The sequence below is a fragment of the Hyaena hyaena genome, unplaced genomic scaffold (genome assembly GCF_003009895.1).
Source record: "Hyaena hyaena isolate Hyena2069 unplaced genomic scaffold, ASM300989v1 scaffold_333, whole genome shotgun sequence".
Lineage (NCBI taxonomy): Eukaryota > Metazoa > Chordata > Mammalia > Carnivora > Hyaenidae > Hyaena > Hyaena hyaena.
The window spans coordinates 1,729,478-1,744,863 of record NW_024080963.1 but is presented as its reverse complement, the minus strand read 5'-3'; the positions used below and the strand labels follow the sequence as shown (position 1 = coordinate 1,744,863).

General features: G+C 36.3%; 1 protein-coding gene across 9 annotated transcripts in view; it reads right to left on the bottom strand.

Annotated features, from left to right (window-relative positions):
• Positions 1 to 339: 339 nt before the first annotated feature.
• The window catches only part of ELF2 (E74 like ETS transcription factor 2), a 97,166-nt gene continuing 82,119 nt past the window's right edge, over positions 340 to 15,386 (bottom strand). For 3 of the 9 annotated variants that reach the window (XM_039249134.1, XM_039249143.1, XM_039249139.1), the window contains 6 exons: positions 13,496 to 13,609; positions 11,187 to 11,360; positions 8,151 to 8,237; positions 3,922 to 4,114; positions 2,960 to 3,307; positions 340 to 2,577 (listed from right to left, as the gene is read on the bottom strand). In XM_039249134.1, the coding sequence (XP_039105065.1) occupies positions 1,950 to 2,577; positions 2,960 to 3,307; positions 3,922 to 4,114; positions 8,151 to 8,237; positions 11,187 to 11,360; positions 13,496 to 13,609 (1,544 nt within the window). In that variant the 3' untranslated portion in view covers positions 340 to 1,949. The remainder of the gene's footprint in view (positions 2,578 to 2,959; positions 3,308 to 3,921; positions 4,115 to 8,150; positions 8,238 to 11,186; positions 11,361 to 13,495; positions 13,610 to 15,386) is intronic. The other 6 variants (XM_039249135.1, XM_039249140.1, XM_039249138.1 and 3 more) reach the window with 3 other exon arrangements.

Genomic DNA, 15,386 nt, shown 5'->3' with positions numbered 1-15,386 from the left:
ATGCATAGGACTTTGGGAGTGCTCAAGGTATGGTATAAGCTATATACTGACTCTTTGCCCTCAAAAAATACAGAAGATAGGACTCAACAGATGAAGCTATAGTGCAAAAAAAGAAAATGCCAAAGAAAACGGAAACACTTAGAAAATGTTTTAAAAGTAGGCAGAATTTGAGCTTCACTCCCAAATGGGGAAAGAATCAAGTGAGCTTTTCTTTGAGCTTTTATTAAAAAGTGCCATCGGCTATGTTTATGGAAAATATAAATGATTATAAAGGGTTCTGTTATAAAAAATCTTTGTTGACCTAAGTAGTATCTGATCAAATGCACAAAGGCCACAAAGTATTAAGTATCCGTTTATTTAAATTTCTAAAAGATGTAAAAATAGACAACTTTTCTTTGTAGTAGAAAGAACATGAAGGTGTGGAGTCATAGGACCTAGACTGGTGTGAAATTAGGAAACTCGTGTAATCCCTCCGGTACCTCCATTCCCTAATTTGCGAAAGGGCGAGAGTATTACATGATCAAGCTCACCCTCAGAAGGGCTGTTTGAGAAATAACTGGTCTAATTTGAAATATAAATTATTTTCATGTGGCCAACATCAAAATCATAAACTCATCATGGTTAAGTAGAGCATTATAGTAATCATGATAGTAATTAGAAATTAAGTGGCAACATGCAGATATTTGCCAAATATTAATGTAATGAAACAAAATAGAGTATTTCTTCATTCAGTAGTTGGGAATGAGAAATAAGACTTCTACTACTTAACTAAAACAGTGTCTCTATACTAGCTTTTGAATATTATAAATATCACCAGAGACCAAACCACAACATAAATTTCATTTCTATATTTCAGAAAACCTACTTGAATACACTTTGAAACAAGAGTACAACAAAATAGAATATACTTCAAATGTTGAATATACAAACTATTATAGTTCAAATCTGAACACTGGTACTTTCCCTCTTAAACTTCAACTAAAAGAAAAAAAAAAAAAAGAAGGAAGGAAGGAAGGAAAAAACAAAAACAAAACCACCAGGTATTAGAGCTACCTGACAAAAATTCATGCTGAGCCTGAACTTCCAACTGACAGTAGAACTGAAACTGATATGTCTGCACAGATGCCAGGGCTAAGTGAGTGACACAGGCAGGTTACAGCAAAAGGCCAGAGCAACTGTTAATTTGTCCACAATTAAGAAACTGACAGACTTAAACTACCATATAAAATGTTACATGTAAATTCTATAACAATACTGTGCTAGGTACAAGATTTTTAAAATTTTTCTTTTAATAAAAAAGCTTTACACAAACAAGCCATTAGCTTATTTCAATAAAGAAAACTGAAAATTAGTCTAAGGCCTTTGTTTTAAATCAGCTTAAGCTATATGATATAAAAAAAAAAATCGCACTAGATCTTTTTTGCTATCTTTCTGAAAAGCTTTTGGATCCATTTTCAATTCACATTCTAAAATACCTATATTAGCAGTCTTCACGTAGCACCAGTTAAGTGAGTTCTGTGTGAACACAGTAATAATTGCTGGTATGCATATAAAATGCATCAAAAATTGCTGTATGTAACAATGAGATCACCCATCCCAACCCCTCCCCACTGAAAACTATATAACCTCTTACAGAATGTTAGTGTTCCAAGTCTTAGTGTAACTTGATATTGTAGTGAGTTGCTTGGTCCCTTTTCAATCCTTTTCCTTATTGATGAGTTCGGTGGTTTCCTACTGTAAGAGGCAGTTTTCTGTCAGCATCTCCATATGTAGTTCATTTCCCACTGAAACATGGGATAGGTAATTTACTTCCAGTAAGTTTGATTGTTTTCTTATATGCATTAAAAATGTTTTAAAGTCTTCTTTTGACTCTTCTTGATGACCTCCTTTGCAAATATTTACGTTAGTATTATCACTAACAGTCTAAAGTCCGGGGTAGAGCTGCTAATTTATTTCTCACATGTCACTAGTCCTTCGGTTTTCATAGTTACAGGAAGGGCAATAGCTGAAGGTGCACTGACAACCACCACGTGGGTCACTGTCTTATTTCCATCTGCTGGTTTTTCTTCTTGTACCAGCTGTAAAGTTTTCACGTCGTGTTCCTGCTTTTTTGCCACTGCTTCTGATTTTACCTCTGGCCCTTTTATGACTGCACTGATAACTCGGGGAGGAGTCTGGCCAGATGCCTGCTGAGTAGGCACTGATAGTCTCATTACAGGTGTACCATGGGCTATGGAAACAGGAGTAAGTGCTCTCACAGCCAGCGGGGTTCCAACAATGTTAATGCTTCCCGATCCAGTCAGATTTGACTTTGTCTGCAGTTGACACTGTGCAAGTTGTGTAGCTGGGATGGTAATAATTTTGGCAGGCTGCATGGTGATTTTGTCTCCATTTTCAGAAGAGGCTGGCATCACGGTAGGGATTGTCTGAATAACTACCTTTGGAGAGGTTGCTGTTGTTGGACTCGTGCTGGTTATTAACGGTGCACCTGCATTAACTGACTGAACTGCCACAGTTGAAATTTTCTGACCCAACGATGTCATTACAACAGGTACTTGCATGGCGACACGAACTGTCCTAGATTAAAAAAAAAAGGTGATTTCATGTTAAGTTAGACATTAGGTTTCTTGAACAAAAAGATGAATGCAAATCCAAAATGTACAAAACTACTGCTCTCAAGCTCTACAGGTGTACTGACAATTTACAGTATGAAATAGCATGAAATAAATATATTTTTAAAACAAAAGCCTACACTAAGTTCCATCTATAAAACCATAAAAACCCATTCAGGTTAGTTGAGACATCTACTTTAACAACAACAATAAAACCCATTTAAAAGATCAAGCAATTTTCCAAGTCTTGAGGACAGTAGGTTCTTAGGCTGCTAACACTAAAAAAGGGACACATCTTGCTAAGGAACTTTCTAAAATAAATTCAACGAATGGTTTCCTTCACTGACCTTGGAGCTGCCGTTGCTGACACAGATGCGGTAGTAGTAGGAGACCTGGACGGAGCATCATGACCAGGGGAAGTGATATTCACAACTCTAGCTACACCCTTCTCTGCTCTGGAGCAGTTTAGAGAGGAGTTTTTCCCACCACGAACAGAGGTTGCTGCTTTCAGGAGACTTTCTGCAGACAGTGACACTCGTTCTAATGATTTTTCATCAGTAGCTGCTGCTAAATCTTCGTTACAAGTTTCACTTTTGTCGTCATCTATGACCACTATGTTTTTGGGCATATCCTTGAACTGATACACAAGCCTCTGTCCTTCAACCTTGGCAAGAATACCCCTTTGGTAATAATATCTGTAAGGGAAACAGTACTACATGAATCAAGTGTTTTACATTTTTTACCCCCCAAGAAACACCACGTAGAATGGATATTAACAGAAACATTCACTTGTTCCTGTCAGAGACCAGAAAGGAGTTCTTACTGGCTGGATTGTTTAAAAGGCTCCATCTGTGGAGTATGTGAATATTGTCACATAAACTATGTGTCTATTTACAAACACCCCTAATTACAAGAAGCCATGTACACAGCAAAGTTTTGTGGGTTTCTCAAATTGACAAAACTTGAGGGAAATTTTCATATTAAGATAAATCCATTATACAAATTCACAGGAACTAAAAAGCAAATTAACCATTTGGAAACTATTTTGTTTGGGTTTAATTTTCTTAAGTCTTAAACTTTTTTACTAAAAAATAGTCCTTTATAAAAGCACATTTTTCTGCAAAAATGGGTTTCCAATGATGCTGAAATTTTAGACTTTCTAGACCAAAATCTTTCTCCCTATCTACCTCTAAATCAAGAAACTCCTCTAGAATATCCCCCAAATTCAAAGTTACAATAAGGGGTTTTTAGCACTTCTCCTTAAACAACCTAATACCAGAGTGAAAATTAACTCTTCTTGTGTTCTTACCTCAGAGCTCGTCCCATAGTTTCATAGTTCATATCCGGCTTGTTCTTATGCTTTCCCCAAAGCTTAGAGACAGCCTTGGAGTCCACAAGCTTGAATATGCCTTTTTCTCTCTGAGTCCACTTAATGTACCGAGGACAAGTATTTTTATCTTGAAGTAGATCTAAGAGAAACTCCCACAAATAGGTTGTGTTTCCTTTGAAAAAGTGTTAAGACATCAGAGAAAAATTCTTTAATATAATCAAACGCAAATATTTAATTATGCTGAATAAAAATTCACTTACTACTGGTAAAATAAATGTACCAAGAATCAGTCATTAAGTACTTGACTACATGAGCAATCATTTATACAGTGTCAAATTGTGTTGCCTGGTAAATTAACTATCTTTCATTATAACATAAAAATCCTAAATATATTTGTTTGCTGGTTTTCAAAAATAATACACCATTGATAGTTATGATACGCCTATAACAGAGGTCCTGGATTTTGTACTTCTCTATATCACCCTATCGTACATTTTGAGTTGATTAAAGGCAAATGCATAATGCACAGCACAAAGCGAACCCGAATCAAACAGAATCTAATTTATTAATTTACACAGACTTAAACCACGAATAAAATAAGTTTGCACCAGTATGCTTATTTTAATGGTAAGCCCAAGTTCCATGATCAAAATTCATGAAAAGGCACTTATTTATTGAAAAGGCAAGCAGTACACAATGAAATCTGCAAAACTTTTAGACATCAGTCCAAGGATCTTTTTATAAGACATTTTTTTTTTTTTTTTAAGATGTTATTCTTTTATGTACTCTCCACACTCAACACAAGGCTTGAACCCACAACTCCAGGGTCAGGAGTCACATGCTCCAATGACTAACCCAGCCAAGCTCCCCGCAACATATTTTTCTTTGGTTCACCTTTATGCATGAATTCTGAAGTACATGTCTTATAAAGTACAAATTACACATGACCTTTTAAACATTCTTTTATCACTATCCTCTAGACTACCAATTTGGATTTGATTATCAATGAATGAGAGCTATTGCCTCTAAAAACAGGTTTTTCTTAATTGCTAATCTCTTTCTACTGATCACACCCAATTCAGTGAAGATAAGCAGTATATTAGGATTTCATCATACATGAACAATTCAGTTAGCAAATATGTTTGTGCTTCAGTCTTAAAAAATGAACTCCTTAAACAGAAATACTAAAGAGTATTTCTAGCATTTCCTTTGTCAAGTATTCATCAAATGTTAACTATATACAACATCTGATCACATACTAGCAAAATCTGAAAATGAGCTATTTCTGCAGAATAAAATACTGATTCATCACACACTATGTAGTAGGATACAAGAGCATTTAAAACTTGGTCCTCCAAGGAATTTACAATTTAGTTGGGAAGGGGGAAAAAGTAAAAGAATACAAAAGAGAAGTAGCGTTTTGAAATAACATAAGATCTATCACAAGGCGATGCATAATTATATTCCAAATGAATGACAGAAAGTACCTGGGATTTCAAGAGTGAAAATAAAGTGGATTGGTGAAACATGAAGACTTGGAAGATGACTAAGATTCACATAGATGAAAAGGGGAGAAACTGGGTAGGTAAGATAAAAAGGAACTTAATCCCCCAGAAAAGAAAGAATCACTTTTTTCCCCCTTTGGAGAGCTCTGAGGGCAGACAGTAGTGGGCAGTGTTTATAAGAAGATCAGGCTTTTCAGGCTGCTATTTTTCTTTTACTCCCTTCATAAGCCTCTAGGGCCAGAGGTTCTCAAAGCAGACAGCAGAACGCTGAGAAGATTAGTATGCACACACCACCACAGAGTCACTGGGTCATCTCTAGGCTCCTACTCACTATCCCCCTTACTCTCATCAAATCTAGATCCAAATTTCAGCTTTTGTCAGAAGAACCTCTAAGAGTGGGAGGCTTCCAAATTAAGCCATGGCTACTCAATCTAAATGCTGATGCTCTTCCTCAGGCATTTCATTTTCATTCTGGAGTTCTCTGAAGATACAATTTATTAAGCCATAGTTGAGACCAGTGCGCATCTCTTGACTTGAAAATATTAACCTTCAACTTTACAAGGTTATATCTGTGGCTCTGAAACCCCACTGCACCAGCATCAACATGTGTAAACTATAGGTCACCTTCAACCACATCACGATACACACTTGGGATGTTTTTGTTTTATTTGTGATCAGGAGATGATCAGGCCCTATAAGTGGATAATAGTAAAAGTGCAGAGAACTTGGGAAAAAATTTTTTGAGTAACAGACAATGCCTTTTACATAGTAGGGATTTCAGTATATCCATGTTTGTTGAATTAGACTCATAAACATTCCTCAGGTTATCTTTAGGTACCACTCCACCCCAGTTCCCATCCACAAGTTAAAACTGAAAAATCTACATCTCATTTTAAGGCAAACAATTCACAAAGGGAAGCCTTTATCAGACAAGGTGGTCCATTAAGCCTCTGACAGACTGTCAGCATTTAGACTGACATTTTACAGAAGAAACACTGACTGAACTAAATTGTTTTTTTAATGTTTATTATTGAGAGACAGAGAGAGAGGAACAGAGTCTGAAGCAGGCTCCAGGCTCCAGGCTCCGAGCTGTCAGCGCAGAGCCTGATGCAGGGCTCAAACCCACGAACCCTGAGATCATGACCTGAGCTGAAGCTGGACATTTAACCAAGTGAACCACCCAGGTGCCCCTTAAATTTTATTTTTAAGTAATCCCTATACCCAGTGTGAGGCTCAAACTTAAAATCCCTTGATCATGAGTCACATGCGCTACCAACTGAGCCAACCAGGTGCCCCCGAGTGATTTTTAATCTCTCATCTTCCTTAAGTTTAATAATACAAGACCAGAATTCCAACAAAAAATGATTTTGACTGGCAAACAGGTCATCACAAAGTTTTTCTCCAGTGTTAAGCATCAGGTCTTTGAGTACAGGAGACTGCTGATGATGGGAATTATTTTTCAGACAGCAATAAATATACACCACATAAATTAAAAGATAAAACCTAAGATGTCAGAAATGTGAAGTGACCAAAGACAGGTAAGGATATAAATATCCTAAATCTGTCCTAAATTGAATAATTATCAGTTCCCAAAAAAATAACAATTCAATATAACTTGATTTGTAATGGATTTTGTGTCTGTTTCCTGGTAGACTTAATAGAAAACTTTTTTTTTTTTACTAGAGACTTAATTTTTGCTTTAATTATTTAAAATTAGATGTAAGACCACCTGTTGAAGATGGAATACGCTTGAATGTATTAAACCAAAATATAACCAGCTGTTAAATATTGGTCTGAAAACATTCATGAAAAAATTCTGGTTATCAGAGAACCATGATTAAAATATTACCTGAAATCAACTTACGGATATTACTCAGTTGAAGTCAACATATTGAGAGAACACAGAATGCAGAAGGCTTGTTAAATTTTGTTTTTAATGAAAATATACCAATTCTAAAGCAAAAATATGTAAGTGTTCTGACTTCTGACAGGACTGAAATTGGTTGAGTAGGAAATTAAATCCAGTTTGCTTTGGGAATTCTTGCATTACTTCTATCGGTTAATAAATTATGTATCACAAGTAAGTCTTCATTATAAACTTCTCCGATGCGGAGCGGTTCTATGTGAGGACGAGTGCTGTTACACATACCTCCCCACCAAGAACAATGGCCCTTAAGAAGGGTGTGCATTAGACTGCACTTAAAGGGCGCCTGGATGGCTCAGTCAGTTAAGCGCCCGACTCTTGATTTCAGCTCAGGTCATGTCGTCATGGTTTGGGAGTTTGAGCCCCATGTTGGGCTCCATGCTGAGGATGCAGAGTCTATTTGGGATTCTCTCTCCCTCCCTCTCTGCCCCTCCCCCTGCTCACTCTTGCTCTTTCTCAAAATAAATGAATCAATGAATCATAGAGTAAGACTGCACTTAAGACAACCCTTTCCAAACATAAATGCCTACTGCCTTTTACTCCCCCCCCCCCCCCCGCATGGCATATCTATGGCTACAGAATCTCAGCGGGGTAGGGACTGGGCAAAAATTTAAAAAGCACCCAGGTAATGTTCATACATCCCTGATTCAGAACTTCTACCAAAGACTGTACTTCCACTTATACATGTACTAGAAATAATTTTCTTACAAATGCAAAAATGTCAACTGACTGAAAACAAAAAAATCATCTGAGGTCCAAAACAGCTCTCCCCAAATTACCTTTGCCTTCTCTGGGTTTCTTCTTTATACCTAACTCAGGAGACCCATTGGAAATTGGTGATTGCTGGGTCTTTGGTTTACGGCCAACTGAAAAAATAAGATTGAAACCATACATTGAAAATAAGAAAAACAGAAAAAACATAATTAGCAGACTCTTTGAGAACACATTATTCATGAAATTGACACTAATTTGTGGATTACTATACTCAATGTATATAAAATAACATTTAAAATGAGCATTAAAAACACTTCTGCAATTTCAGATTACAGCAGTTAGTTGGCAGTAATTTCAGGGCATATGGCAAATCGGGTACTACCAACCTATTATTTATATGGTCAGAGCCTCAATTTGCAAACCTCTTCCAATAATGTAGCAATGGAAACAAATTCTAGTATAAACTTTTTTCTTTTCTGTTCTACAAGACTGTTAGAAAAACCTTTACCTACCTACTGCAAAAGATGGGATAATCAGCAAAGCCCTTTTAGCTCAAATGAGGAAAAGTAAAAAGTACTATTTTAAATACTCTATTGCTCTGAGCCAATCAATTTACCAGAATTTAAGCATAAGTAGTCAAATTTCCTCACCTCAATGTGTAGGTACATTATAAGGATTAAAAAAAACCTTCCAAATAATTATTTAGTATGAGCATGCCCTTTCTTTTGCGCTTCTCTTCACTTCTGCCATAAGGCTCTCTCAGACACAACAACATCCACAGTGAACAGAAAGAAAAAGAAGAGCTGCACTTTATACTAAAGAACATGTAAGGTTGGAAACACAGTTTCCAATCCTTAGCATTGACAGAAGCAAGCTGGCAAATGAGGGGAAGCCTCCACAAAGGCTAGACATAGCCAAGCATATTATATTTGCAGATTATATTATTACTAATTTGGTGTTTGTCATACATCTGGGATTTCTGATGTCACTCTGTTCTTCATTAGGAAGGATTATTTACAGCTAAATTGAGACCTAAATTAAAGTGTTTTATTTCAAAATACATCTTTTATATTCTAGAATTCATTATGGTAAAACTAATAAGTATGCTCTGACAAAAATTAAAATCGAAAGTTCACTGGTCTTGTTAGAACGGAGATTAATTTCTCAATTTAAATAGTATTTATACATACAAACCAATCAGTAATAAGTCTCAAGCAAAAAAAGAAAAAAAAAAAGAAAAAACCAAACCAGCTTCCTTAATCAAAATGTTAGCCCAGGGATGTGGCCTGGGTGGCTTAGTCAGTTAGGCATCGACTCCTAATCTCAAGCTCAGGTCTGGATCTCAGGGTCATGAGTTCAAGCTCCATGTTGGGCTCCATGCTGGGTATGGAGCGTACTTAAAAATAAATAATAATTTTATAAAGCCCAAAAAGGCTTAATTTGTTTTCATATAAAGCAGTATTTCTGAAATCATACTCCTTAAGAGACAGTTTATTCATCAGGAGGAAACAAGGTTCTCCAGTCAAATTAATTTTTAGAACACTGTCCATTATCTTCTCTTGGAGATTCACAACACACATTACTATATTAGAAGGATCTGTTATTAAAAAATAACCTACTTGAGGCATCTGGCTGGTTCAGTTGGTTGGTTAGGCTTCCGACTTGATTTCAGCACGGGTCATGAATGATCTTATGGTTTGAGACTGAGCCCCATGTGTCCAGCTCTGCACTGACAGAGCAGAGCCTGCTTGGGATTCTCTCTCTCTGCTCCCGGCCCCCACTCACACTCTCAAACTTTAAACTTTGTCTCTCTCTCAAATAAACTTTAAAAAAAAAAAACCTAATTAACTCAGTATGTCCCAAATGAACTTAAGCACAAAATATAATTACATATTTATATATAAATATAATATATACTTATATGTACATTATAAATAATTTTTAAATGGTCATTCATTAAGACCATCTATTTTCAAATATATAAAATTTGTGTTAAATTGGCAAATTATTTCCTGGTTTGTATCATACCACATTTTGGTTCCTTAAATGATCACACCTTTTCACGGTCTCTTCCATCTTCTTTTAAATCTAAAACTTTGAAGTATTTTGTAATAGCTCCCATTTGAATACAGCCAGCCAAGGCTACAATGAGGAAGTGGGTAAACAGGGATATTTGTATGTATGTCTTTTGTTTTTAAATATTCACAACAGGAAGTAATTCTTTCTGAATTCTCTCATTCATATCTCTCACTAGATATATGTAATCTGCATTTATTACATGAGGAAAGGTACTCAATCTCATTCTTCACTGTGTCCCTCAGAGTAATGAGCACAGACCTGTAAACATCACAGCAATTTGAAATACCTCTAATACATTTAAAAAAAACTACCATTACTTCTAACACAAGTTCTTTTTACTTTTGCCTTCGATTGTTTTTTTCTACACTAAAACATGAGAGATACAGAAGAAAATAGAATTAGATGAGTACCCATTTACCCAGAATTTTCATTTCTTTCATGTTTTACCTTTGGGCCCAAGAGGAAAAGGACCCAGTTGCTGTACATCTCTTAGGGATGCTGGAGGTGTGCTGGGCTTTGTGCCTCACCCACTGATATCGGGTCAACAGAAGTTTCAGCAGGAGTCAAATACGAATTGGAAATGCTCTTTACCCACTGATGAGTTTATTCCACTTAAAATTACTTACGGTCAGTCTTGGTGTTTTAAGACAGAAGGTAGATAGCATTGGGCTTTTTATTTTAATGCCCACAAAAGAGGGGAATATAAAATTATTAAAAATAGAGAAAAGAAATAAATGTTTTTTAAAAACAGAAAGCAAATAGGCAGTGAATCTCTGATTTTCCTTCTATTTGTCCAACACCTGTTATTTGCAGGCAGTTTACTTTAGAGCCCAAATACTAACTCCTTTTAAACAGTATGAATATGTTAAAACACTATTTTAATCTCAACTTGTTGGTTTTTTGAGAGTACCTAGTTAGAGATAACGTCAATCTTAAATCTACAGCATATATTTCCTATGTTCCTTGATGGGAGAAAAATGCCAGAAAAAACTTCACCCACTTTCCAGAGATTTATACTCTACCTTTTCTCTTTTTCATTGGTTCATGGCTATCTGGTGATGTAGGAATAGGAGAGGTATCCATTGGTTCAGATTCCTCAGTTGACACCTCCACTACAGTTTCTGTAATGACATCTGGCCTCATAGCAGCATGGATAAATTCTGGAGTTGATACACAAGGAGGGACAAACACTTCCACTATAAAAAAAAGTTGAAAAATTAAAATTTCCCACCCCCATTAACACTTCGTAATGCGGACAATTCAATATTTGATAGAGGTGAGGTTAACAATGCATCAAAGCAGGATAAATGCCTGAAGTTAATGTGCTGAATATGCAATATGATCTAAAGTATGCAAGAAAATAAATGCAAAGAAAATCAGGCCGAAGGAAATGCTAATCCTCAAGGTAAGGTTGGGATCATGAGAGGTCACCCCCTCTCATGAGGGGGGAACATATGAAAGCATATTTTTACATGCTTTCAAGCTTACTCTAGAACACTTTGAATTATTTTGACAATTCGGAAAACATTTGAAAATAAAATAATAGTATAATATAAGAGTGAGTTCTTTAATAATTACTTTCCTTCCATCATTATGCTCTAACTAGGTAATACATGCACATGATATAAAATTAAAAACATTGAATAAAGGAGCACCTGGGTGGCTCAGTCAGTTAAGCGGCCAACTCTTGATTTTGGCTCAGGTCATGATCTCACTGTTTGTGAGATCAAGCCCCACATCATGCTCTGTGCTTACAGTGAAGAGCCTGCTTCAGATTCTCTGTCTCCCTCTCTCTGCCCCTCCCCTGCTTGCGCTCTCTTCTCTCAAAACTAAAACGTTAAAAAATATTTTAAAAAACTATTTAATAAACGTGTCTTCAGTAATAAGAAAGCACTTACAGATCATTTTAAAACATGAAGAAAAGGAAAAACCTCACTACAGCCCAATTAATACCATCTTTCAATATTAAAAATTTTATTTAATGTAAAGTTCTGATGTTTTAAGTCACTAAATCAGTACATTCAGTCTGCCATTTGGTGTTCTATTATATACAATAATGTTGCTCTGGCTTCTGTACCACATGCCTGAATAATCAGAATATGACATTTCTATTTCAATTAGGAGAGTTAATACATACTATTGTGGATTAGTACACTGACTGATATGCCCTAAGTTTTTTTCTCACATCCCTAAATTATACATAGGATTCCAATTATTAAAAAGTACAGTTGCTCTTAGGATTTATTATAAATCCCTATAATAAGAAAGGCCAATATTATTGTACTAAGTCAAATTAACACTTGGACATTAAAGTTATAAGACAATGGGGCGCCTGGGTGGCTCAATTGGTTAAGCTTCCAACTTCAGCTCAGGTCATTCATGAGTTTGAGCCCCATGAACTGACAGCGCAGAGCCTAGAGCCTGCTTCAGATTCTATGTCTCCCTCGCTCACTGCCCCTCTCCTGTTCATGCTGTCTCTCTCTCTCTCCTGTAGCCTGCTTCAGATTCTGTGTCTCCCTCTCTCACTGCCCCTCTCCTGTTCAGTCTCTCTCTCAAAAATAAACATTAGAAAAAATTTTTTTTAAATTAGAAGACAAAATGACTCTCAAAGGCGGTCTTAAAGAAAAAAAAAGGGACCAAAAGAAAAAGAAACTCGCAGCCTGCGGGGGCATGGGGAAACGGTGGAAGCCGTATCTCCTCTTTCCACCTGGGACAGTTCCCTGGAGCTACTACCTATTTATCACTGAAGACAGACAGAAAGCAGTCATGGGAGGCAACTCCACCACCCCATGTGCCATTCCCTTAAGGACTACAAAGGTTTATAATTTACCCAGAGCTAAGAAAGTAAGACATGATAGTATAAGTAAAAACTTAATGAAACATTTATCTGTCTATAGTGGGCATTTTCTGTATCATTTATAAAAATCAAGTACTTCAAGTATTTAAGTCTTGGGAACATTGACAAAGATCAATTATTGCTGTCACAGGTATTCATGCATAATAAACCTTGAGAACCACAATCCCCATTTTTTAAGAAGAAACTTTCGGGGCACCTGGGTGGCCTAGTCAGTTAAGCCACCAACTCTTGGTTTTGGCTCAGACCGTGATCTCACACTTCAGTTCGTGGGTTCAAGCCTGTATCGGGCTCCACACAGACAGCATGGAGCCTGCTTGGGATTCTCTCCTTCCCTCTCTGCCCCTCCCCAGCTCCCTGCTTGCTCATTCACTCTCTCAAAAACTTTTTTAATTAAAGAAAAACAAACAAACAAACTTTTTTTGGATATGTGGAGTGATATGACATGTTTAACATAAAACAGAACAATTCACATACCAGGACTTCTTGAATCCCTTAGGCAGGTAGGAGATTCCATATGAAGCAGGGCTTCAGCAGCTTCAATGGTCTTATCTGTACAGTGTGCATTACTGCTATGAACTGATGCTTCCACTGGGAGGAAATAAGCTCTACTCAATTACAAATATACTCAACACATTACAAAATAACACATTTCTCTATGAGAAAAAAATTCACTCTCGTGTGAATGAGTCATTGATACACATTAGTCCATATAAATTTTTTACAGAAATAATTTTAAAAAACAATCTGGTATCTATACTTTGCAACATGAATGCTGATTATAAAGCAACTCTTGAGAATGATTAGAAATTACTGAGAAATTTCTGCGTCTTATCCAAAGAAAAACAAGGAGAGACCCTTGAATTCTGAATCCTGTATCAGCTTTAGAACAAAACTAACTTGGGGGGAAGACAGTTGCAGGTTAACAATCTAGGAGGTCAATTCTATATATCCTGACATGCTGCTACTGAAATCAGGGGACACTGTGCAAAATCAGTGGGAAACACACATTTCTATGTTAGTTTAATGAATTAGTTTGATTCTTACAGACCCTTCTAGATGAGCGCTCTAGCAATAACCAATAACCCTGTCTCTTCTTCAGGACTTTGCTGAACTTTTCTAGGTTTTACCTAATAAATTTGTTTTTAAAGTTTCTGTGTTTGTTTTCCCATGAAGACTTTTCTAATTCTGCCACCTTCTGTAACTCTTTTAGCACTGTATGCTTTGCTGACTGAATTACTTGTGAAACAGTAAAGTATAACACAGCAATCATTTCGGCTTTCAAGTCCAACAGCTTGGGTCCTGCCACTTACATGTTACCCTAGACCAACTCAAGTTTCCTCTTTCACAAAACAGGTGTATTACTTACCTCGTATAGCTGTGAGAATTAAGTGAGGTGTGACACCCATAAAAAAACATGTACAATGCCTGGCATATAGATAAGGATTTAATAAATGATGATAATTTCTTATCACTCCTATAAGTTTATAGGTTCCTTGAGGTCAGGAGAGCTATCTTAATTCATCTTTATATCTGCTGTAATTCCCAATATAGACTTTTAATACACTAGGCATGCAAATATTTCCTTTATATGTTAAAGTTAGAAACAACCCACAGACCTCACAGGGATACTGGCCATTCAAGCACAAAGTTATATTAATGTCATATTAATGTTACACCCGGACTTAAAATGAATATTCCACTTGGTAAGAGGTTCTAAGACATGAATACGTAACAGTTTTTAATTTGATAGATTTTTCTCAATATGTCCTCTAAAAAAACTTAAAACAAAATATTTGTATAAACTCCGTAAACCATATGACAGATCCACACATTTTACAAATTAAAGAGATGAAAAACTTCCCAGGAAACTTTGAATTGAAAAAAAATTCACTTAGTCTCAAATTCATCAAATGCTAAAGCCTTAGCCTTAAACAGTAGTCATTTGGAGAGCATTTATTTAAAAAAAAAAAAAAATCCAGTGACTGTTTTACCACCTGTTGCACGTCATCCACACTCTCAACCAAGGTACTGGGTCTCTCCAGTTGCTCTTTCCATTTATGGAAATCTGCTCAAAGCTAAACAGTTCCAGAGAGGCAGCCAAACCTCTAAGTAAATCTATCTTTAGGTGACCCTGCTTACTCTTATCTGCAGCTTCACTGAAGCAAAGGATTCAATCAGTCCTAGCTCAACTTTAAGGAACTTAGTAAGTATAAAATATATTACCATTCTCAAGTAGTTTTTTCAAAGTGCCTTCCCCAACACCCACATATATTAAAGGAACTTGGGAAGCAAATTCTCAGGCTTTTAAAATTTATTCTAGGAACTTCATTCTCTCTTTAGAGTCTGCTTGTGTTGCAATTTAGGG